The sequence below is a fragment of the Varanus komodoensis genome, unplaced genomic scaffold (assembly GCF_004798865.1).
Source record: "Varanus komodoensis strain SLA01 unplaced genomic scaffold, ASM479886v1 scaffold19, whole genome shotgun sequence".
Classification (NCBI taxonomy): Eukaryota; Metazoa; Chordata; class Lepidosauria; order Squamata; family Varanidae; genus Varanus; species Varanus komodoensis.
Window position 1 is genome coordinate 12786101 of NW_025335550.1, and position 22310 is coordinate 12808410.

Below are 22310 nucleotides of genomic sequence, written 5' to 3' on the forward strand. Positions count from 1 at the left end.
CAAATGCTGCAGTAGTGCAACATTCATCAGTCCTACCAGAACTGCCGAGAAGTGAAGTCCAAACTCCCTCAACATCTGGAGAGGCACACTTGCCTCATCCCTGCCTTCATTCTTAAGCATGTCCACGTGCCTGAGCTGTTCTGCACCTTGTGGGGGCCTCAAAAATCAAGTAAAAAACTCACAGGATAGATCTTGCAAGTTTGAAGCTCACGTGGCTCTGCACATTTAGGGCACAGTTAGCCACAGTGGGCGTACTTCCGACTAAGCGGGCATCGCAGTGGGCTGCACTGACAAGGTCCGCTACGGTTGGCCCTTCACCTGGTCAAGAAAGGGATGCAGCAGGTAGCGGAAGCACACATTCTCTTCGCTCGCAGCCGCTTCCTGAAACACCTGGGCAGTGCCTTCCTGTCTAGCGTCTCCGGCGGCACAGACAGTCTACCAGGCAGATGTGTCTCCAGATCGGAACCTTAAAATTTGCGAGCAGGATCGGGCCGGACAGATATCACGAGCACAACCGCATTGGTGACTAGGCAGGCGTCTGACGTCATCATTGCCTGCCACGGCGCAATTTCCCATTGCCGGTGTAGTACCACTGTATATGCCTCCGCCAAGGAAACTAGTCCGGGGGCTGGCTTCTGCAGTTCCGTGCTACGAGACTCCTACTCAGCGACGAAAGGTGGCGGCGGCGGCAATGGAGGCCGCAGGGCGGCGCGTGGACTCCACGAGCTTTTGCGCCCTGGACGAAAGGAGCCAGCAAGTCCCGGTCGCAGAATTCCTCCGCCTGCGGTATCGGTGCTGAGGCCGCGCCGCCGCCATTTTGGATGCCAGCCTCCTGCTCCTGCCGCCGCCTCCGCCGCAGGGACCCGGCCCGGTAAGTTCTGCACGGGGAGATGGGCAGTTCACGGATCTTCGGGGCCCTTTTTCTTCGCCGTTTCCCCTCCCCCGGGGAAACCCGGTCTGCATTCCGCCCGGGGCTGGCGGAATTCTCCCCGTCGAGGGCCTGGCTAGCTCCGAAAACGGGAAAGGGAGAGGCTCCATTGCCCCTTTGCTGGGTGGCTGCCTGTCGGCGCAGGAAGGAGTTAAGCAGCCACGATCCGCGAAGGATCTTGCTCGGCTCAGCCGTCCCGGAGCGGCCCTTCCGGGTCGCCGGCAGGAAGCGGACTCCTGTCCTCTTCGTCGCCTGCGTGCTCCGTGCCGCTGCGCCCGGCACAGGCAGGCCCGAGCGGAGCTGCGGAGGCCCTCTCGCCCCGCCGGCTCGGCCTCTGCAGTCGATACGGAGGGAGGGCGAGCGGAGTTCCTCGCCGCCAAGTTGTGCATGTCTCGGGAGGAGGTGTCCTCTGCCTGGCTGCGCCCTGGCGGAACTTGCCCGTTCTTAGGGCCTGAGTGGGCTCCTTCCCAGACAAGGTTGAGTTCATCTAGTGCCAGTGGTGTTGTGGTGGGAGTGCTGGCAGGGGCTCGGAGATCCGGATTCAAGTGTGCACTCCTCTCTAAACCTCACGGGATGGTCTAGTCGTGGACTCTTTAGCTTTGCCTACCCTACAGGATTGTTGAAAGGATGAAATGGATTGAAGGAGGACCATGTAAACCACCTTGGATTCGTTGTTGTTGTTGTTTTTAAAGCCAGGACATGAGCATAACTTTAACAAAACCATATCTATGAGGAAGCAAGGGGGCACAGTCAGAAGTGTTTGTGCTAAGGTAAAATCAGGAAGGGAGCTGTTTCTGCAGCATCTCAGTCCAACTTCCTGAACTACTCTAGAACATTGTTTGAGAGATGCACACAGTGTTATAGAAATCAAGCAGCTGCACATGAACATTCAGAAGTGCACAGAACTGCATATTTCTTGTAGGACCTTTGCCACTTCAGCCCTGATGATGGGGTAGGTTACCCATGTTTCCCATGATGTTGGCTCATGTGCCTTCAGTCAGAGCCTTGGCTTTAGCCCACTATTAGCATTAGCTATCATGGAACAGTGTTAAGGATCATAAGTGAAGAAGTGTTAAGGATCATAAGGAGTGTTACACTTTGTTTAGATTTAGTAATTTGGGAAACTGTATAAACACATCAGTAAGTGTCAGAAGGAGAACTATTGAAAGGCAGAGCCTTCTGCCATCTTGACTGCATGCATACAAATTGTGTGGTCTTACTAGCGTGTTCATGGGGAAGGAGAAAAGCAGGAGGTAAAGATTAGATCACTTTGCTTGGACTTTTTACTTAAAGAAGCTGATGCTGTGAGGAAACTTGAGAGAACAGAGAAGCTGAGTGACAGGAAAGTTTAAACAATGTCTTCATGAAAACTGGGACCCACTGGTATTTTCAGCCATACAACTCTTTCCAGAAGTTCTTGGGACTCAGGACACGTACTTGAATTTGTTTAAAAAATTGTAGGCTGCCCTTCTAGGGTCATACCCTTTCAAGGTTTCTTTTGACATTCTCAATATATACCAAATAACTTAAAAATATAAAACATCATAACAGTAACAGGCAATGGGAACCAGCAATAAGATCAATCACAATGTGGAGCCCAATAACAACAGGAAAATCAGGTAAATAATTAGAACTGACAAAGCACCTGATATGCAGCAACTCAAAGCAATTTTAATGAGAAAGTGGTTGTAAACAAAGGTGTTCTTAGGAACCCAGTGAGGTTGTCTTGCTTACTTCAGCTGGAACAGAGTTCCACTGGTATGGAGTTATTGCTTCTTAAAGCTCCTGAAGTAAATCAGGCAGCATGTGAAGCCTTTGTAGTTCCTTGATAAGGTGACTGAGACCTCTGATAGGGCTGTTCCATGATCTTGCCAATGTTGCCTGGTTGCTGAGACCTGGCTTGCAGCGATTAAATGAACTTTATGTGCCTGTTCACTTACTGCCCTGCATCTTTAGTTATTTTGCTATCTGTGCACAGTGTCAGCTTATGAGAAAGTTGTCTTTTAATAGTAGTAATGAGTTTATCGATACAAAGGTATTCTTTTCATCATTCCTATAACTGTGGATAGTTTTCAACAAATCCTATGGTTTATATCACAAACAATGTTCCTTCAAGACACCTTGCAGCATAAAGTAGAATCCAAATGCATACAGTCCTAGGCCCAGCATTTGCTGCACAATTCAAGCAGCAGTTCCTATCTTTATCGGTCTTTACTCCCTGCTGCCTCAGTTCTGTCTGAAACAGATCTTTTTGCCCCATAATATGGAAGAATCTCCTGTCCTTATGGAAACTGTACTTCACTGAATACTGAAAATGTACGGTGATCTAAAAGATTTTCTTATATTTGCTTGATTTTCTGAGTCATTCCTTAATGTAGCTGAAGAGAAGTGAGATCAACTTCAGTACTGCAGGATGAGCCTGTGGTTTTCATTTTGTGTAAAATACATTTCCTAGGAGCATGCAAGAAATTTCTCAGCAGGGGAAAGGGCTGTATGTTGGAGAAGGACCTAGAAGGAAAGCATAATTATTTTCTTGCATGTGTTCATGCATGTTCATGCATAGACTGAGAGAACTGGGCATGTTCAGCCTTGAGAAGAGAAAACTGGAGGGTGGGAGGGACATGATATCCCTCTAGAAGTACTGCAAATGCTGTCACAAAGAGGAAGTTCAAGATCTCTTCCCACTGGTAAGACATGGACTAATCAGTTCAAGTTATGACAACCCAGATTCAGGCTAGATATCCGAAAAAGTTTCCTCACTGTCAGAGCAATACAACTGTGGTATCAGTTGCCTAGAGCAGGAGTCTCAAACTCAACTTACCTGGGGGCCGCTGGAAGTAGAGTCTGGGTGAGGCTGGGCCGCATCAAGTATTCCACCACCGTGGTGGTGGTGGGCCACTCATCCCGCCACCGGCTCAGGCGCCACCAGCGCTTTGAAGGCCTCAGGGCCGCTCCCCCATGCCCCGCCCGTCCCGGCAATTGGCCCGCGGACCATGAGTTTGAGCCCCCTGGCCTAGAGAAATATGTGGACTCTCCTACACTAGAGACATTCAAGGTGAAACTGGACAGCCGTCTAAGTGAGATGGTGCAGACGGGTGTCTTGCAACAGCAGGAGTCTGGACCTGATGGCCTTCATGGCCCCTTCCAACTCTACTATTCTATGCTTCTCTGTGTACATGTGAATATTGACAGCAAGGGAATGGTCTGATTAGTAACAGTGAGTGCTTGAAAAGTGTATATGCACACACAAGGCTGATACCCTGCTCATACATAGGTGCTTTGTGGGACCAGTCAGTGCTACAGCATGTAGTGCCACAGATTGTTTACTATGGCCTGTATAATAGTGGACTTCAGTCAGTGGAGAGAAAAGTTCTGAAGCTTTCTAGTACCTATGCAATTTTTTTGAACAGCAACTTCTAGAGGACACAGAATTGCCCACCAGAATAGTTCTGAGATGGAGAACAGAATCTGTTCTGCCTGAAACTAAGTCATCCGGCCATGCAAGCAGGAAGCACCTCATCCTGGCTCTTGGAAGCAATTTGACCACCTCCTCCCCAAGTGTGGGCAGACTCCTTCATCTAGCGGAGTTTCAGGATGAAAACCTCATGCGAGCAGTGCAGACTGCTGGGAACCTCATTGTGGGTCTCAGACAGCTTTGATTTAACGCTCCTTTTTGGTACCTGTCACATGAGGCTGAGCCTGAAGGAATGGGGCAGGATCCTGCTGTACTGGTCACCACACCTCCAGCTCTCAGTATAATTCTTGAGCAACTGAAAAGACATTTGCCATCTCTCTTAACTGCTATAACTTCATTGGAATAGATTTTCTATGAACTGCAAAAATGAGTGGCTGGTTGCAACCTTATTCCTCTCCCATTGAGACATGGCAGAGAAAATATCCATGTAGTGATTGTTTGGGTAAATCTCAAACTGAAGACTAATGCATGTTCTAATATAATTAACACTTTGGTTTTCAAAGGAATTCTGTCATATAAATGAAACAGCTTCTGAGGCTCCACCTTTCAAGATGGGTCTCTTTGAGTCATCCCTAATGGGGGCGCTGTAACTGTTCTGAGAGTCCCTTATAAATTGGAAAACAGATGGTTTTCAGGTGAAGACTGGTGGGTTTCACAAGTAGTGAGAGGCAGCATTCGTAATGGACGGTCTCTTTCCTAACATCACCCATTGAGTAGTTGCTTGGAATTCACCAAACCAAAATGTAGGCAGGCCTACAGATTTCAGGTGTTTGCTACTGAAGAACATAGATTAATATTTCTGTTGGCTTCTGTAGCACAACTCTAAGAAGCAGAATCTCTGAATCTTTTGTTTCAGGCAGTCACAATCTGGATGCGTGACTAAAACAGATTTTAAAATCAGGGTAATGTGGCTTCCCTTGATAAAGCATGTTTCAAGTAGGTTTTACCTGGTGCTAACTAGGTTTTTTTTTCAGGGAGGTTAAAAACACCCAGCCTTTTCTGGGTAACTCCACCCTACACTTAGCTAGACGCAGCATCCTTGTAACCCCAGGGTCTAGAGTCTAAGCCTGCCATTTTTCCAGAGGTCCATCTTCTCTGGGGATCCTTGTGTTGGGAAGAATCTCTGCAGCTGTTCTGATGCTCTTTTAGGTGGAATTGGCTAATTGCAAGGACTGCAAGTCCACCTAGAATCAGCTTTGTTGAAATCTTGGCCCGGGCCACGTCTGGGAAGGAGTAGTAAGAGTTTGTGCAGCTTTTGAATAGTGGGCTTAGCCATCTTCTGATGTCTGCACCCCACCACCCACATTATGATTTTAGTGAAAGTAGCAAGCACAGAGTCTTCCTAGGAAAGGGAAAGGCTGTGGGGATGCCCTGACCTCCTGGAGATTTCCCCATCATGCTGTGCTGTAATGATGGGAGAGATGTTTTTCCAAGAACAGCACTCCCCCCGCCCCCCCAAAAAAAGAAAGATAAAAAAGAAGGAAGGAAGGACAGACGGACAGAAAGAAAGAGAACAGTTTTACTTTATGAAATACTTTAGAATTATGGTGAAAATGTTAAGAGCCCAGTTTGCACACCGCCACAACACACTTTTAAAAAAAAAATCCTGGGTTTTGTGAGTGAGCAGAAGCAAGTTATGCTGTCTCCCATTGTGCTAAATCACCCAGTACTGCCTCATGCCAAGGTTGATCAACATGGCATCTGAACTAAAAATTCTGAGTTGTTGGCAGAAAGACAAGCCAGAATTGAAAGCCCTTTGATCTAATCTATTTTTTACTGACAGATATCTAGAGATTTTCCAAGACATGTTCAGTTTATGGGCATGTGACTACACAACAGAAAATAGGCATTTTGACAGTTTAGGGTCTATTGTATAGATTCCTGTATTTCTAGAGTTCTGATTAAATGCTGCAGCAGTCAAGGAATGTAGTTCTGAAACCCATGTATACAAACATCATAGGTTTTCTCACCACTGCCACCACATGCAGTTGGATAATGTATGGGTTGTCCCACCTGTGCCTAACTGGTAAGAAAGCCTCTTTCCCAGCTAAATGCCCTGTTAGTGACTTTTCCTTCAAACCAGATTTCCCTAAACTCCACCCCAACCAATTATTCACAAATAAGGGGAGGTTCCAGTCTTCCTCTGCCTTCAGTTGTTTGACCTTCTGCAGGATGATTTACATGTTTCAGAGACTACTTGCTCTCTCAGTGCCCTCTCTGTGAACTGAGATTGGTGATTTGAGACGGCCCCGGATTCACCGCAGGATGTCCTGACCATGTAGCCCAGGCCAGCTAGGAGGCCCTGCCAGCTGAGCTGCACAGGTTTGCAGGGGCTCTGGACCGAAAGGGTGATTTCCCCCACCTTAATTTTCCTCCCTGTGCTCTTTTTCTTAGAGGATGCCTGCCCCCATCAGACTGCGGGAGCTGATTCGGACCATCCGGACAGCACGGACCCAGGCAGAAGAAAGGGAAATGATCCAGAAAGAATGTGCTGCTATCAGATCATCTTTCAGAGAAGAGGACAACACCTATCGTTGCCGGAACGTGGCCAAGTTGTTATACATGCACATGCTGGGCTACCCTGCACATTTTGGACAGGTGGGCCTCCTAGTTTTGTGCCTGTAGCTCAGGGAGAGCCCTCGGGGCAGCCTGTAGTCCAGACAGGGCTGCCAGCCTTGGATGCTGAGTGTGCTGCATCTGCTGCTGCTCAGTCACCGAGGGGTCTAGATCCTTCTGAACTGCTGGCTGTTGAAAGCGACTCGGGTGTCCTCGAGCCACGTTAGAGGTGCTTCTGGGCTGGCCAGAAAGTGCTGGACTCTTGCATGGGGGAAAGTTCAACTCTTTGGGATCATGAAGCAAGAAGTGTGTGTGTGTGTGGGTGGGGGGGTCTGCAAGGGAAAAATGGAAGGAGGCAGTCCTGTTGCTCCCACACTTGGTTTCTGATCCTGTCACTTCAGAAGTGGTGGAACAGCAATCCAGAGCTTTGGCCACCACATCCAAAAAGCCTGTGACGAGCAGGCTTGCGTGGGTCACTTCTCTTCCATGGTTTCTGCTTTCCTTTGAGATGAAATGAATAAGTTGGCATCAGGGTTTCTCCTCTGCCTCTTAATTAGGTTGATGGAAAGCTTTAGCTGACTCAAATTACTGCACTGAGCTCTGTGTAGATGGTATGCAAGCAGCTCTTGAACAGCCTGGGAATGTTGAGCAGACTTTCCTGCCTGCAGGCTTGAGGTGGTGGTGGTGGTGCTGCTGCTGCTGCTTCACCTTTTTCTCCTGCCATGTGATGGTAGAAAGTTCCAACATTAGAGTTGGCCCAGGGTTGCAGGATCAGGCAGGCTATGGACATAATGGCATATCCTCTTGGCTGGCACAGTGAACACCAACCGCTTCCCCAGGCATTCTTGGGAAAGCTCATGGAGCCAGCTTCTTGGGGAGCGGTGCTGCTTCAAGGTGCACCCCGTTGCTTTCCTGCGTGTAGAACAAGCCCTCTTGGAAACTGCTGCTTCGAGGCATCTGGAGCACCTGAAAGCGGTGGCTCCCGGCTCCACACCCCTTGCCTTGCCATCGGGGCAGGTGAGGTGCCTGAGGGACTGGATGCCTCTGTGTGCATCAAGGAATGGGGCGGCTGGGCTGACCGTCTTCGGAGCTGCTCGGTTCTACTGACAGCTCTGTTCTTTGTTGCAGTTGGAGTGCCTCAAACTCATTGCCTCTCAGAAGTTCACAGACAAGCGCATTGGGTACCTTGGAGCCATGCTTCTACTAGATGAGAGGCAGGATGTCCACCTTCTTATGACCAACTGCATCAAGAAGTAAGCAAGGCCTCTTTTTTTCTGGGACTGTCGCTGAGGGTGGCAATTAGCAGCTTTCTTGCAAAGGCAGGTCTCTTGCTGCGGGTTGCTGAGCGGTGAGGTTCACCTTGGCCACGCTCCTCCTCTGAGAAGGGCGGCAGAGTATAGAAGGCTTGTGTACCCACTGTCTGTAGGAGAAGCCCAGGTACTGTGGGTGACTATCCTGGACTAGGCTGGCAGACTGACAGTCTACTTGATTTGCAGAGTCAGGCTCTTTGTGGTGGGAGTAGGTACCATGCGCTGCCTTGGACCCGGCTCTGTAGAGCTCTGAAAGGCATCTTTTGGGGTGCTTCTGATTGGGGCCAAGTTGCCGTTGGCTGTGGATGAGGGCTTTCTGGGCAAGTGGGCCTGGAAAATGGCCTCAAGACGTTCTGAATCCCTCTGCTGCCACTGACTTTTCAAGGCACACCAGGGAAGGCAAGTTAGGCCTCCTAGGGGTGCACACGGTCACGTGTTTGCCATTGGTAGGTGGTGGGCTTAGAAATCCCTAGACGGCTGCTGCTGCTTTGAGGGCCATTCAGCCCCCTGCTTGCTCAGGGGTATTTCCAGGCGCCACCCTCTCTGCACCAGGGGGTGCCTCATTCCTGGGCCCGCCTTGCACAGCTGCTTTCTCTCGCTCCTTCTCTTCCAGTGACCTTAACCACAGCACGCAGTATGTGCAGGGCCTGGCTCTCTGCACCTTAGGTTGCATGGGCTCCTCTGAGATGTGCCGCGACCTAGCAGGGGAGGTGGAGAAGCTCCTGAAGACTTCCAACTCCTACTTGAGGAAAAAGGTATTCGTCTGTGGGCTGGTGTCCTTTGGGCTCACCCGCGCATGGGTCCTTCCTTTCTCTTTCAGGGAGATCTTGGCCAGCTTCCTCTTAAATGGGGCTGTGTCTGCAGATCGTTGTGTGGGGCTTCTGATTGACTCCTTGCACTGAGTTATTCCTCTTATGCTTCGGTCCATGTGTCCTCCTTTAGAGTTCCAAGGGCTAGAATAAAGTGCCAATAACACACACAGCCCTTGGGGCTGCTTCTGTGGAAATGCTTGAAGTGTGCTGACCTTCCTCCCCCCTCCCTGGTCTTCTGCAGGCAGCCCTGTGTGCTGTTCACGTCATCAGGAAGGTGCCTGAGCTCATGGAAATGTTCTTGCCAGCCACAAAAAACCTGCTGAATGAGAAGAATCATGGTAATGTCACAGTGTCGAGGGTGGGCTTCTGCCACCATTTTTTCCCCAAGGGGATGGAGAGCAGTGTATGGTCTACCAGTCAGATGGGACACTGACTGACTGGATGTTGTGAGGCAACCCGGGGAGTTTGGCATGCCGAGTGCCTGGCCTGCGGTGCTCTAAGCCCCAGGCCAGTGACACTCTGAGCTGACGGTTCCTCGCCAGAGCACGAGCGGCCAGCCTCACTTAGTGCACTGCTCCACGAGCCCAGAGCGGGCTCCCGCAAGTGGCTGTGGCTCGGGCAGGAGCCATGCTGGGTCTGTTCAGGAGTGGCCCTGCAGGGCAGTCCCTGCAGCATACCAGGCCGCCCCATTGTCCTTCCAGCCCAGTATTGTCTCACTGAGGCTCAGCTTGGCCCTGAGCTTTGTTTTGGGTTCTGAAGGCCAACCCTGGCTCAGAGTTGGTGGACAGAAAAAACTTGTGTCTTTTGGGACTCACGACCCTTCTCACCTTTCTGCTGGCTTTTCCTTTTAACTGTAGCCTGGGGTGCAGAGGGTAAAAATGCCCAGACTCTTTGACCTAGGCTTGAAGTCCCCTTTGGCCTGTGTGAAGAGGATGATTTTGAGAGTGACAGTGGCAGGATGCAGGCCTGGAGCCCTCTTACACCTGTGGAGCCTTGTTCTGGAACAGTCGTGTCAGGAGGGGCTCCTGTCTTCTTTCTCTGTTAGGTGTTCTGCACACCTCCGTTGTCCTCCTCACGGAAATGTGTGAGAGAAGCCCAGACATGCTCGCTCACTTCCGAAAGGTAAGCCCTTGCCCAGCTGCCACCTCACAGCAGCGTGTGTCCTCCCTGCGGGCTTGGCCTCCCCCTTGGATGTAGGGCCGTGCTTGCCAGCGCTGGCACCGAGGAGCAGGGGAGGATGTGCCTGCCTGGCCCTCTCGGGCTGGAGGTCTTGTGGCTGGGAAGTCCGTGCACATGGTCCCAGGCGTGGATCCCCTCCTGCTCTTCCCCTCCTGTGCACACAGGCTGGCCAGCGCTTCCTGCTGCCTGTGAGGAGCTCTTGCTGAGCACCTTCTGCTTCTGCTGTCTTACGCCTGACACTCCTCTGTGATTGGTGGGTGGGGAGAAGAGCTGAGCTAAGGCAGGAGCTGCTGCTGCACCTTGGCGGGCCTCCTTGACCTGCCTCTCCACACTGGCATTGCCAGCACAGAGCGGCGGCCCAGCCTGGGGAGGAGCAAGGCCAGGGAAGTCCTGCCTGGGGAGATTCGGGGCAGTTGTGCCTCAGCGGTTGTCCTGGTAGCCCTTCTGCCCTGAGTCATGCGGTGATGGTGGTTGATGCAGCGAGCTGTTGCCCCTCTCCTTAATGCCTGCTTCATCTCTTTTGTCCCCTTTGCCTGTTTGGAATCCTGCTGTGGTGGGTTAGAATGAAAAGGTAAGCTGCGCTCCCTCATCTCTCCCCCAGTGCATGCTTGCCTTGGGCCTGTAGAGTTGATTCCTTACACACTAACACAGCAGCTCACCTAGCATGCTTGCCATTGCGCTTATTAGTGCTGAAAGCAGCCATGGATCGCAGCAGCAGCTTTGCTCAAGCAAGGGGCCCCAGGGTCTCCTCCCACATTCAGGACAGACCTCCGAGGGGTGTGTCTGGGGGCTTTTGCATCTGCTGGCTCGTGGTGGATGCTGCTCATTGTTTGGATCCCATCAGTCTTCCGCTGGTGGGAGGGGAGAGCAGTTAGCAGAGAACGTGGCAAAGGGAAAGCGGTGGGCAAGTGCCAGCTGTGCTGAGAGGCAGAACGGGGCAGATGTGGACTCCTTTGGAGCGTTCCATCCTCGCTGGCAGCAGCCTGTGCAAGGTAAGAGCCAGAGCACGGGGGAGCAGGCTGCCTCACAGATAGTGCACCAGCGCAGACTCCCAAGAGAACCTCTTCTGGAGATGAGCTATTGGGGCCTTTTAGTCTGGGCCTGCAGGAAATCCTTGAAAAAACTACCTGGATTTAGCACATCTGGCCAGCATCTTTCGTTTTAAGAGGAATATCCCCATCCTGCCCCAGACATTGAGGCATTTGGAATATAGTCTTCGTAGCAGCTCAACCTGTGCTGGCAGCTCTGAGTAAAACTTGTCAACCGATTTAAAGAAGTTCAGTTGCTTACTGATTTTCTATATAAGTCATTCTTTCTCTCTCTCGTATTGCCCATGGCAGTACGCCTGGTACTTTGCAACCCTTTTAAAACTTGTCTTCAGTACGGCTGGAAAGAAATTGTAGCCCAAGATTAACTTGCTTGAGTCTTCTTGGCCCTGGATTGACTTGGGCTGCTACACCAGGCTTGACTGTTTGGCCCCTGAGAAGCACTCCCTTCTGCCGGTCCACAGCGGCAGTTTACACTCAGAGAGAGCAAGGTTCTGGCCATGGTGTGTCAGGCTGTGTACACACCTCTTCAGTGCATTACAGTGGGGAAGACCTTTGGCCGGTGTTCTATCCACCTCACTTTGGCATCCCAGAAGATCTTGCCAAGCTTCCTGTGTAAAGGCAGCATCTCCAGCTGATGGAAGCCAAGCCAAACCCGTTTATCAGCTGTTAGATTTTGCCCATCCACTGCTGGCCAAGCTGCCCATCTCTGCCTGGCAGCATGACAGGGTCAGGCCAACTGCCTCTTTGCACTGTGCTGAGTCTGGGCAGCTGCTGCCTGCTGTTCCTTCTCCTGCTGCTGCTGCTGCACTACAAGAGCCCCATCACTGGAGAGTGAGGAGAAAACTGGCAAAGGCCTTTTCTTTGTTAAAGATGTCCTCTTGGAGCCCTTCCGCAGCCACACAGAACATGGCAAGACTGTAAACCAGAAATTTGATAGCTCTTTGTTCTTTGCAGCTTGTCCCCCAACTAGTCCGTATCCTGAAGAACCTCATCATGTCTGGCTATTCTCCAGAGCATGACGTTTCTGGGATCAGTGACCCCTTTCTGCAGGTAAGGCCTTTGGGGCCGGGTATAACCTTCACAGCCAGTTGCTCCAATGAGGAGAGAGAGGAAGGTTCCCTAGGCTCTTCTGTTCCCTGCAGCTGGCAATAGAGGTGAATCTGATCCTTTTCAGGTGCGAATCCTGAGGCTACTGAGAATTCTGGGCCGAAATGATGATGACTCAAGTGAGGCAATGAATGACATCCTTGCCCAGGTGAGGAGAGAGCGTGGGGGGCCATGCCGCACAGTCCGCTCAGGCTGCTTGGTGTCTTGGGCTGTGCGGAGATGAAGCTGCAAAGTAAGGCTAGCTGGTTCCCTCTCTCTGTTCCAGGTGGCTACAAATACTGAAACAAGTAAAAACGTGGGGAATGCCATTCTCTATGAAACTGTCTTGACGATCATGGACATCAAATCTGAGAGTGGCCTGCGAGTACGTCAGTCCCCTTGGCTTGCGGGACCCTGAGAGAGGACCCTGACCCAGGCGGCCTTCTGCCCGCTCGGCATTTGTTGTGTACTAGCCACGCTTCCTCTCACAGAACTCTTGGAGCTAAGCAGAGGAAACCACAGGTTGTGGCATGCCACCCGTGGCCCTCAAGTCCTCCTCCCCTTCCAAAGAAGCCCTTGCCAGTGTCCTTGCGGTTACGCATTCCCTGGTCAAAGGCGTTCTGGCCAGGGCTGTCAGGTGCTTTGAAGGTTGCTGTGGCCAGTGGCTGGGCTGACCCTGTCTGTGTCTTTCACTGTGCAGGTGTTGGCCATTAACATCCTAGGCCGGTTCTTGCTTAATAATGACAAAAATATCAGGTAAGTCGAAGACCTTGCTCAGGGTAGAAACTCTTTTGTGATCTGAGCAGGCTAAACCCTCTCCACGCTTCCCTGGGGAGCACTGGCCATTTTGGACATGCAGCTGGGGAGCTGGCTTTCCTGCTTTGCTGCAGCAGGTCCGGCTGCCGTGGCTGAGTGCAGCCTGTGGGGCCCCCCTTGCCCCCCAGGCCCTCTGGCTAGGCTTCCTTCAGCTACCCGGGGAAGTGGCACAGCCTTCTTCCTTTATGTCTTTTGGCCGCCCAGCCATGCTATCTGCAAAAGCCTTCCAGGATGCCTTCCAGGGCAGAGCACTGACTGAGACTAACACAGAGGGTCCCTTTTCTCAGGTATGTGGCCTTGACATCCTTGTTGAAGACGGTGCAGACTGACCACAATGCTGTGCAGCGGCACAGGAGCACCATTGTGGATTGCCTGAAGGATCTGGATGTCTCCATCAAACGGTGAGTGAGGCTGGTCAGGAGGGGAGGCGAGGGGGCGGCATGACCTGCCAGGCTGTGTGCTTAGGAGGCAGCGCAGGCTGTCTAGGATTTGTGTGTTCTCTCACACACACTGATGTGTCCTCTAGAAACTGCATCTGAAGCTTCGTTTTCTCTAAGAAGTTCTCCACGGGCCTTGTGACCAAACGTGGCCCTTTGCTGCACAAACGTCTTCCGCAGCAGATCTGCTTGCCCCTTTTCCCCGGAGCAGAAAATAGGCTTCTGCCTCTTAGTAAATAACACACATTTCCTCATTGTACAAACCTTTCAAATTTTGAATATTGAACTCTGTCTGTTATACAATGTAAAGTGTGATTTGCTATATATCTTGAAAGACTGCAGAGGAATGCAAGAGCAAGAGAAGTTGGGAGGGGAAAGCAGGCTGGAGCCTGCAGGAAGGAGGCTCCTTCAAATCCCACAGGGGGTTGTAGTTGCTGCCTGAGGCATCCATGACAGCAAGATAGGTGCATGGTGCCACCTCCGTGCAAGTGTACGAGGCGCCCCACTTGGGTGACTGTTCCTCATTCGTTGTAGCATTACATTAGCTTTGGCCACTCAACAAGGGGTGGGTTGCTGGATGAGTCACTGTCCTCATCCTTGGCTGCTGCTTTCTAGGATGAATGTTGAGATGCTCGACTGTAAGCAGATGCTTTGCTGGGGAGCACGTGGGGCTCAGACAGAGCCACCTTGGCTGGTGCTGTTGTAGGATGAAGCCTAAGAGTGATCCATCGGCAGAGCGCCAGGCGCTGTGGTGACACTCAAGCAGCTGACAAGAGCACGCCCGTGGCCCCCATCTAGCTCTGGAGTGGAAGTCTCCCAGACTGCTGGCTCCCTGCCTTGCTGGGGCTGTTGCATTGATGAGTGCTGTAAGCGTGTCAGCACCTGGTGCTGAGCCCAGGCCAGGGAGGTGTCCTGACTTGTGGGTCCTGTCCTCTCCCCTGTTCGCAGAAGAGCAATGGAGCTCAGCTTTGCCCTCGTGAATGGAAACAACATCCGAGGAATGATGAAGGAATTGCTTTATTTTTTGGATTCCTGTGAACCTGAGTTCAAGGCAGACTGTGCTTCAGGAATATTTCTTGCAGCAGAAAAGTGAGATACCAACAGCATTTGTTTTGTCTTCATCCTCTGAGTCTCTCCGTTGCACCCCCATTGCAACACCTTGAGGCATCAGCTCAGCACTGACGGCAGAGCAGGAGCTGCAAGCCGATGACCCCGTGGGCCTCCAGCATGGCCACTGTGAGGCTTGCCAGCAGCTGCATGTGCAGTGGCAGCTGCTGCCTGAGCTCCACTCAGTGCCAGGGCATCTGCACACAGATCCTGTCCTGGAGCACTTTACTTGCTGCTTCACAGTCACTGTTGCTCAGGATCCCTGAGGAGCTCCTTGGGTACGTGAGGAGGGATCCCCTGCGAGAACAGCAGGGCGTTTCTTTCCACAGATGCCTTTGCCTTGGGCAAAGGCAGCAGGGGCTGCTGGGACTCTGCACTCAGTGAAGGGGCAGGCAGTCTCTCGAGCCCTCGCCCTGCTGCCCGCCCTCACCCCTCCCCACGCAGAGGTGCTGTTGCCTCCTGCTGTTTAAGCAAGCTGCACTGGTCGTTGGACTCCCCAGGCAGTGCTCTCTCCACTGGAGTGGGAGCGGAGGTGAGATGTCCCATTGGTGATCTACCCAAATAGCACCAGGTCGTGAGCCAAGCAGTGGCAGTGGCCAGCGATGTGGCTTCCTTCTCCCTCTCATACAATCAAGGGAGGGAGCGGTATAGGTTGCACTTGGGAATGCATCTCTGCCCTGCACTGCAAAGGCAGCCAGCTGAGCAGCAGGTCTGCTGGGGAAAGAGATGAGGGTTCCTGGGGCTGGTGAGCATCTTGCCGCTTGCCTCACAGGCCTGCCTGCTCTTTTTCCAGATATGCTCCTTCAAAGCGCTGGCACATAGACACCATCATGCGAGTCCTGACCACGGTAAGTGCTGCTGCGATCGTGGCCTCCGTTCCCCAGCGGGCCTGTCCTGTGAGCAGGGCTCCCAGTCGAGCGCCAGACCTTCCTGTGGGCTCCTGTTAGGTAGGTAGAGATCTTGTGCTGTTCTAACTCTGTAGACCAGTGGTGGCGAACCACAGCGGGCACGCAGAACCCTCTCTGTCGGCATGCCAGCCAAGTCGCCCCAGCAGCCGAGCATCGGATAACAGTGCACATGGGGACCGTGCGCATGCTCGGAAAGGAGTAGAGCCCCCAGGTTATGACGTCACGAGCCACGACTCATTAGCTGTGGCTTGTCCGAGTTTTCGCATGGTCAGTCAGTGCGCTGCCAAGGATTTCTTGGACTGGTTGTGAAGTGTTTTTTCTAAACTAAAACCGCAGTTTTCAGGTTTTATTGTAGTGTTGGCACTTTGCAATAAATAAGTGGGGTTTGGATTGCAGTTTGGGCACTTGGTCTCTAAAAGGTTCACCATCACTGGATTAGGGTTGGAAAAATGAGGTGTCCTGGCATGGGTTTGATGGTTGGAGTGTGTTTAGAATGGGCAGAAATGTTGAGCTGTGCAGAAGAAGCTACTCAAGGAAGGCTTTTTCAAAATCATCCTATTTTCAGTGCAACTTCACCCCTCTATTAGGGTTAGGGGTGTGCACCAGGGTAGGGTCAGGCCATTTGATTAGGGTGTAAGCTCTGGCTCTGCTCATCTTGGGGCAAAACCCTCTGCTGCACATCCTCGGGCTTCTGGAATTCCCTTGTTAGGGAGGTCAGAGCCAGCTCCTCTCGCACGGCTTTCTAAAGGTTGCAGGGCACTTTCCCCGGGTCACGTGGCTGCTGAACTCTGGCCACTAAAGTTGTGGTGGGAGAATAATTGCATAAACAGTGTATCAAAGCAAGCAGCATGGCCAGAGCAACCTCTGTTGCCTTCCCCACCAGGTCTCTGGCTTGGAGTAGCCTTCCCTGGCTTTCTTGGATGACTGCTAAACCTCTTTGCATGTGTGTGGCCTCCTCCTTCTTCCAGGCAGGGGGGTATGTTCGTGACGATGCTGTACCCAACCTCATCCAGCTCATCACCAACAGTGTGGAGATGCATGCCTATACGGTGCAGAAGCTCTACAAAGCCATCCTGGGTGACTATTCCCAAGTAAGTGCTGGGGAGTGAAGCCACCAAGTGAGAGGTGGGCTCACGTGAACGGAGTTGCTGAGGTGCTCTCTCTCTTCTCTTGGCCAGCAGCCCCTTGTGCAGGTGGCATCCTGGTGTATAGGGGAGTATGGAGACCTGCTGGTGTCTGGCCAGTGCGAGGAGGAAGAGCCCATCCAGGTAGAGCTGCTGAAGGATGGGAGGGAGTTTGCGGCTCACTCGCAGGCCGTGCAGATTTCAGCTGGTGCGCTCTGCACCCACCCCTCTCTCAGCCTTCTGTTGCTTGGCTTGCTCAGGTCACGGAAGATGAAGTCCTTGAAGTTTTGGAAAGCGTCCTTGTCTCCAATATGTCGGTGTCTGCCACACGAGGCTATGCCCTCACGGCCATCATGAAGCTGTCCACGCGGTTCACTTGCACAGTCAAGTGAGTCCCTTCTGGGCGGCAGCGGGAGGCACTCTGCGTGGGAGGGGCTGCTTCTCAAGCCTCGCTTTCTGTGTCCTCAAGAGCAGCTGGGTGCTGGGCATTTCAGGGACAAGGTGATGAGGCGCCCTCTTACCTGCGTCCCAAGTCCTGTGTTGTCTTGCACACACGGTGCTCCTGGCTCTCCCGAGAGAGACGCCATTGAAGAGGGCTTGTCCCAAGGGGTTTCTTTTATTCAACAGCCTCTTATCACAGGGGCCATCCACTCCCCTTATGGGCAATCCAGCCATGGGGCAGGGGCTTGATTATAGTCCCCTCCTGCTTGTGTTCATTTCATACCATACAATAGCCAAAGCACTCTGCTTTGTACTATAGCCAAAGCATTCTCAGAAATCAGAAACCTTGAAAATACACTCTCAGGCATGCTAGCAAAACAGTTCAGCTTCAGGCACAAGGTATAGAGACATGTGCACATGGGTATCCTCCAGGAGTGACCACGTGGCTGTGCCACCTGCCACTTCCTCGTGGTGGAGCTCCTCCCGGCCTGGGCCGCCGTGGCTGCCCGGTGTCTCTGGCTCACAGAGCCATGCTGCCCTGCTGCGCTGTGGAGGCCGGCATTTGCTGCTGGCTGCCTGATGACCTGGAGAGGGTGGGCGAGGGCACACCTGCTGCCAGGGCCGGGCTGACTTGGGCTTCCTCCTGAGTGGCAGTCGTCTTCTGCTGCTTGTCAGTCTCTTCTCTCATCACTAGTCGCATCAAGAAGGTGGTGTCCATATACGGCAGCAGCATTGATGTGGAGCTCCAGCAGAGGGCAGTGGAGTACAATGCCTTGTTCAAGAAGTACGATCATATGAGGTGGGTGCCCGCGCTCCTTATTGGGGTGGCTGTGGAGGGTGAGATCGTGGCCCCCGGGCCGTTCATGTTCCAGGGGCCTGGCCTGAGTGGGGATGCACTGCCTCCAACTCAGACATGATGTGCTGGTAGGCTAGGAAGTGGCTCTGCCCCGCACTCAGGGCTGCTGGGGGGCCCAGGCCGCCAGGGGCTGAGGACAGCGGTGAGTCATGCCTGACACCCTGGCTCTCTCGCATCTGGGCGCCTTGATGCGCCGCTCCTCTTGTCAAGCCCCTGCCCTTGGGGGCCAGCGGGTGCTGCTGCTGCTGCTGCGTAGGTGCGCCCAGAGGCCTTTGAGCATGCCAGTGGCCTTTCCGGGTCTCACCTCTTGCCTCTTGGTAAGAAGGACCAGCGCCTCATGGCTGGCTTCACCTCACTGTGCCACAGGATGCTTGTGGCAGGACCAGCTTGCGTAACAAAGAAGCAGGCCTTGGACAGGTGTGGATTCCGGTGAGAGCGGCTGAATGGGGACGTGCCGACTTCCCCCTGCCAGCAAGAGCTGGCTCCCGCTTGCCCATGGGGTAACTGCCCTGTCTTCTTGCAGGTCGGCCTTACTTGAGAGAATGCCAGTTATGGAGAAACTGACCACCAACGGCCCCACCGATGTCACACAGCCCAATGGGGAGGCAGAGCCAGCAGTCCTGGAGAGCAAGCCACCTGCACCTGGCCTGCAGCCCACAAGCCAGGTACAGGAAGGTGCTGCATGCACCGTCTCGAGGCAGCAAGTCCTCCCTCCCCTCTGCAGTTTGAGAGGCATTGGAGCTGCTGCATCAGAGGCACGTTTGCAGCTCACAGCCAGCCTCAAGAGCAAGCACCTTTCTCTACTCGATCCCCTTCACCCCCCCACATACCTACTTCCCCAGTGCCCCTAAGACCAGATGGATTCCTTGGCTATTCCTGTGTGCTAGATCACTGTAGAGCAGGTGTGTCAGTAGTCACCTTTGTGTGTCTTATCAGGCAAATGACCTGCTGGATCTGCTGGGGAGTAATGACATCACGCCCATAATTACAACGGCCCCTCCGAACAAGCCAGCTTCTGCAGGTGGAGAGCTGCTGGACCTTCTGGGGGATCTCAACCCAACGACAGGTGAGGGTTGCTTGCATCTCCCAAGGCACTTGGAGGCAGTACTGGGAAGGAATAGCCCCCCCTCTCCCGCTGGAGGCATACAGTGGTCCACACGGGCCTTCGGGATGCTAGCTGGATCCTTCCCTTTCTCCCCATGTTGCTCCTTCAGGTCCTCCGGCACCTCCCCCGCAGCTATCCCAGCCCCCATTTCTTCTGGATGGACTTTCTTCGCAGCCCATCTTCAATGACATGGCTGCTGCAGGTACGAGTGCAGGCTGCTTCCTGCACAAGGGGCAGCGGGTGAAGCAGCTTCATTTCTGATTAAACGCATATCCTGGCCTGTCTGCCACAAACGGTTTTCAGAGTGGCTGGCAGCAATAAAAACACATGAGTTTCCGCACTTTTTAAACTCATATTAAGAATTTCAAAAACAAATCACATCACTTTTCTACATAGTCACCTTCCTTTGGGATGCATTTTTCCCAGCATTATATCAACTTTTTAATGCCATCAGCAAAAAATATATAAAACATATTTATCAAATATAAAAGTACAGAAACTTTTTGAAGATCTATCCTAAAGCCGTGAGCAAAGGTGCAGACTAAGAATGCACAGGTAACAAAAGAAAAAGCAGCACCCACCAGCCCAAGGCAGTGCAGGCGGAGCGGAGGGGAGAGCAGCCCAGAGCCTGGAGCAGGGCTCCGTTGTCTTCCTGCCCACTGTGCCTCAGGTGGGACTTGGAGAACGCTGGAGGTGGCCTCGGAGCTCTGAGCGGTGTTGCCTCTCCCCAGGTATCCCTCCCATCACGGCCTACAACAAGAATGGCCTGAAGATTGACTTTGCCTTTGAGCGCTCCAGTAGCAATCCCAGCGTCACCGTGATCACAATACAGGCCTCCAATAGCACCGAGCTGGACATGACAGACTTTGTTTTCCAGGCTGCGGTACCAAAGGTGGGTCAAGAGTTGCAGGGCGGGGTGGCTTCTTGTCACCCTCTGAAGTTCCACTCAGTCGAGAATGCTTTAGTTTTAAAGCTTGCCTTTCTCCCAGAAAATCTGATGGCCAGAAGCACATACGATGCATGGTCTACCCGTGCTCCCACCACCTGGCTGTTTCCTGGCTTCCAGCTGTGCCCTCCCTGCTTTTGTGGCACGGGGACTGACACTTGAGTCCCTTGCGCCAGTGGCTGCAGCAGGAGCCAGGTGGAAGCGCTTCGTTCTTTTTGTGCTTGGCTTTCTTCAGACATTCCAGCTGCAGCTCCTCTCTCCCAGCAGCAGCATCATCCCAGCATTCAACACGGGGACCATCACACAAGTTATCAAAGTGCTGAATCCCCAGAAGGTGAGCGAGCGACTGACCTGCTGCTCCAGGAGGAGCCTGGCGTGGCTGGTGCCACGTCCATGGAGACCGAAAGAGCAGCAGGGCTTGGGCAGAAGCTCAGCCTGACTGCCTGGCATTAGCAGCTCTCAGGCAGGGCCATGCTGCCCCGGAGGCCCCTTGTCCCTCTCACTTGGGTGAATGGTGCTGCACTGTGAGCACCTCCCTTGCTGAAGACGATGGGGGGGAGGCCTGCATGGGTTGGATGGGGGTGCCGTTTTTCACGCATCTTCATTTTGTTCCCTCGGTAGCAACAGCTCCGCATGCGGATCAAGTTGACATATAATCACAAGGGCTCAGCAATGCAGGACCTGGCAGAGGTCAACACCTTCCCGCCTCAGTCCTGGCAGTGAGCTCTGGATCCACACACCTCACCCCACCTGGTTGGCTGAAGGACGCTGGTTCAAGTACGGCGACTCCAGGAATCCCCCAACCGCACTGTGGCCTGAGAGCTGACAAGAGGAGCCGCTGCAGCTGCACAGTGGGGGAACTGGCCTTGCTCACCTCGAAGCATCTCTTTTAAGACACTTTCTCTTCTCTTCTCTCCTGGCTGCAGAGCCACCAGACCACAAAAGCCACAGCCCCCTTTGTTTGAAAGGGGAGCAAGGGAGGTGCGCCCCAGGCTCTCTCCTCCCCCCTCCCTCCAGCAACAAGGAAGGGAGGAGCATTTTCTCCCTCTTTGCTGTCTTCCCTGGTGAGGCAGGTTTTGGTTTGATTCCCATCTTCAGGCACTTTCATCCAGAGTTCATGTCGGAAACTTATTCCAAGGATGCTGGTGACCCTTTCTCCTTGGGGCTCCCCGATGTTGGGGGCCCTTTCTATGCTTGACTGTGCACCCTGAGGGCAGGGGCTTGAGTCAGAGAAGAAGGGGATGGGTATCTGTGGATCTGCTGTTCAGGACTGAAGCTCCACTTGGAGGATTTGGGCAGCAAAGCTGCACCAGGCCCCCTCTGACCAGTGCCTCCTCTCTAAGCAAGCATCATGATGGACAAGACAGACTGCTCCTGCAAGTCGCTCTTCAACATGCCCCATCCCAACCTTTGGGACTCCTTTTGTCTGGTCATTGGCTGTTAGCCATGGTGGGGTGGACAGAAAGGAAATGTGTGTTGCTAGGTGAGATGCTTAGAGATGGAGAGGGGGCACCCTCCACCTGCAGAGAAACTCATCTCGAGACTCCAGTCACTGCAAAGCTGCTTTCCCCCCTCTCAGCCCCCTCTTCATTTACTGAGTCTGTCAGTCCTGGATTCCATTTGAATTCGTTCTCTTGGGACGTTTGTGTTGTATCTGTACTATTGGCACTGAAATAAAGACCATGCAGTTTAATGAGGCTTTTCTGGTTGTGGTGGATGGTTTTGCAACTGTGTGTATAATATGAGATTTCAGAGTCTCACTTGTATTGCTTCTACTGTGCCCTCACTGAGGTCCAGAAATAATTGTTAAGGTGCAGATTGTCTTGTGATCTGGTCTTCAAGGCAGGATCCAGGGACTGGGGTCTCCTAAATGTTTAGGTCTGAACTCCAACTGCTAAGAACAGAAATGCAGCAGGCTGCCTGTTAATTTGAAACTTGCAACTGACCCTTCCAAGCCACTGCTTTGTGAAAAGGTCCTTTAACTAGGCCACATTTGAGGCGAATTGCTAGGAAGCTAGGGAAATTTCATGGCCGTGGCCTGTGTGCTTTTACAGTGTTCCTTGGTTTTTCTCAACACTGTTTCCCAGAGGAACTTTCTTTCGGCCTGAGAACCTGCAATTCTGGCAGGAGACCCCATGCAAACATTCCAGAGGGGGAAGACCTTTGGTGAGACTC

At 52.7% G+C, this 22310-nt stretch overlaps 1 protein-coding gene and 1 non-coding gene across 4 annotated transcripts; both read left to right on the forward strand.

Annotated features, from left to right (window-relative positions):
• The first annotated feature begins 613 nt into the window (after positions 1–613).
• AP1G1 (adaptor related protein complex 1 subunit gamma 1) lies at positions 614–21833 on the forward strand. 3 transcript variants are annotated; one of them, XM_044427650.1, is made up of 24 exons: positions 614–871; positions 6798–7001; positions 8088–8212; positions 8883–9024; positions 9323–9419; positions 10127–10203; positions 10823–10831; positions 12264–12359; positions 12484–12564; positions 12682–12780; positions 13096–13151; positions 13499–13612; positions 14597–14737; positions 15549–15603; positions 16632–16754; positions 16842–16931; positions 17048–17175; positions 17923–18027; positions 18608–18749; positions 19021–19150; positions 19299–19391; positions 19921–20081; positions 20371–20469; positions 20763–21833. In XM_044427650.1, the coding sequence occupies exons 2-24, from the start codon at positions 6801–6803 to the stop codon at positions 20856–20858; spliced, it is 2460 nt and encodes an 819-aa protein (XP_044283585.1). In that variant the 5' UTR covers positions 614–871; positions 6798–6800; the 3' UTR covers positions 20859–21833. The 3 variants fall into 3 exon arrangements, with proteins under 3 accessions (XP_044283585.1, XP_044283584.1, XP_044283586.1); XM_044427649.1 differs by having other exon boundaries at positions 615–871; positions 20757–21833; XM_044427651.1 differs by lacking the exon at positions 10823–10831 and having other exon boundaries at positions 616–871; positions 20757–21833.
• LOC123022432 lies at positions 14342–14428 on the forward strand. Its single transcript, XR_006414515.1, has one exon. It is a non-coding gene; the product is annotated as a small nucleolar RNA SNORD71 (small nucleolar RNA).
• Positions 21834–22310: the final 477 nt, after the last annotated feature.

Coding starts and splice junctions, on each gene's coding strand:
- AP1G1 (XM_044427649.1), top strand. CDS start 6,801: ATGCCTGCCCCCATCAGACTGCGGGAGCTGATTCGGACCATCCGGACA. Junction 14,738..15,548: donor ATATTTCTTGCAGCAGAAAA/GTGAGATACCAA, acceptor CTCTTTTTCCAG/ATATGCTCCTTCAAAGCGCT. Junction 15,604..16,631: donor TCATGCGAGTCCTGACCACG/GTAAGTGCTGCT, acceptor TCCTTCTTCCAG/GCAGGGGGGTATGTTCGTGA.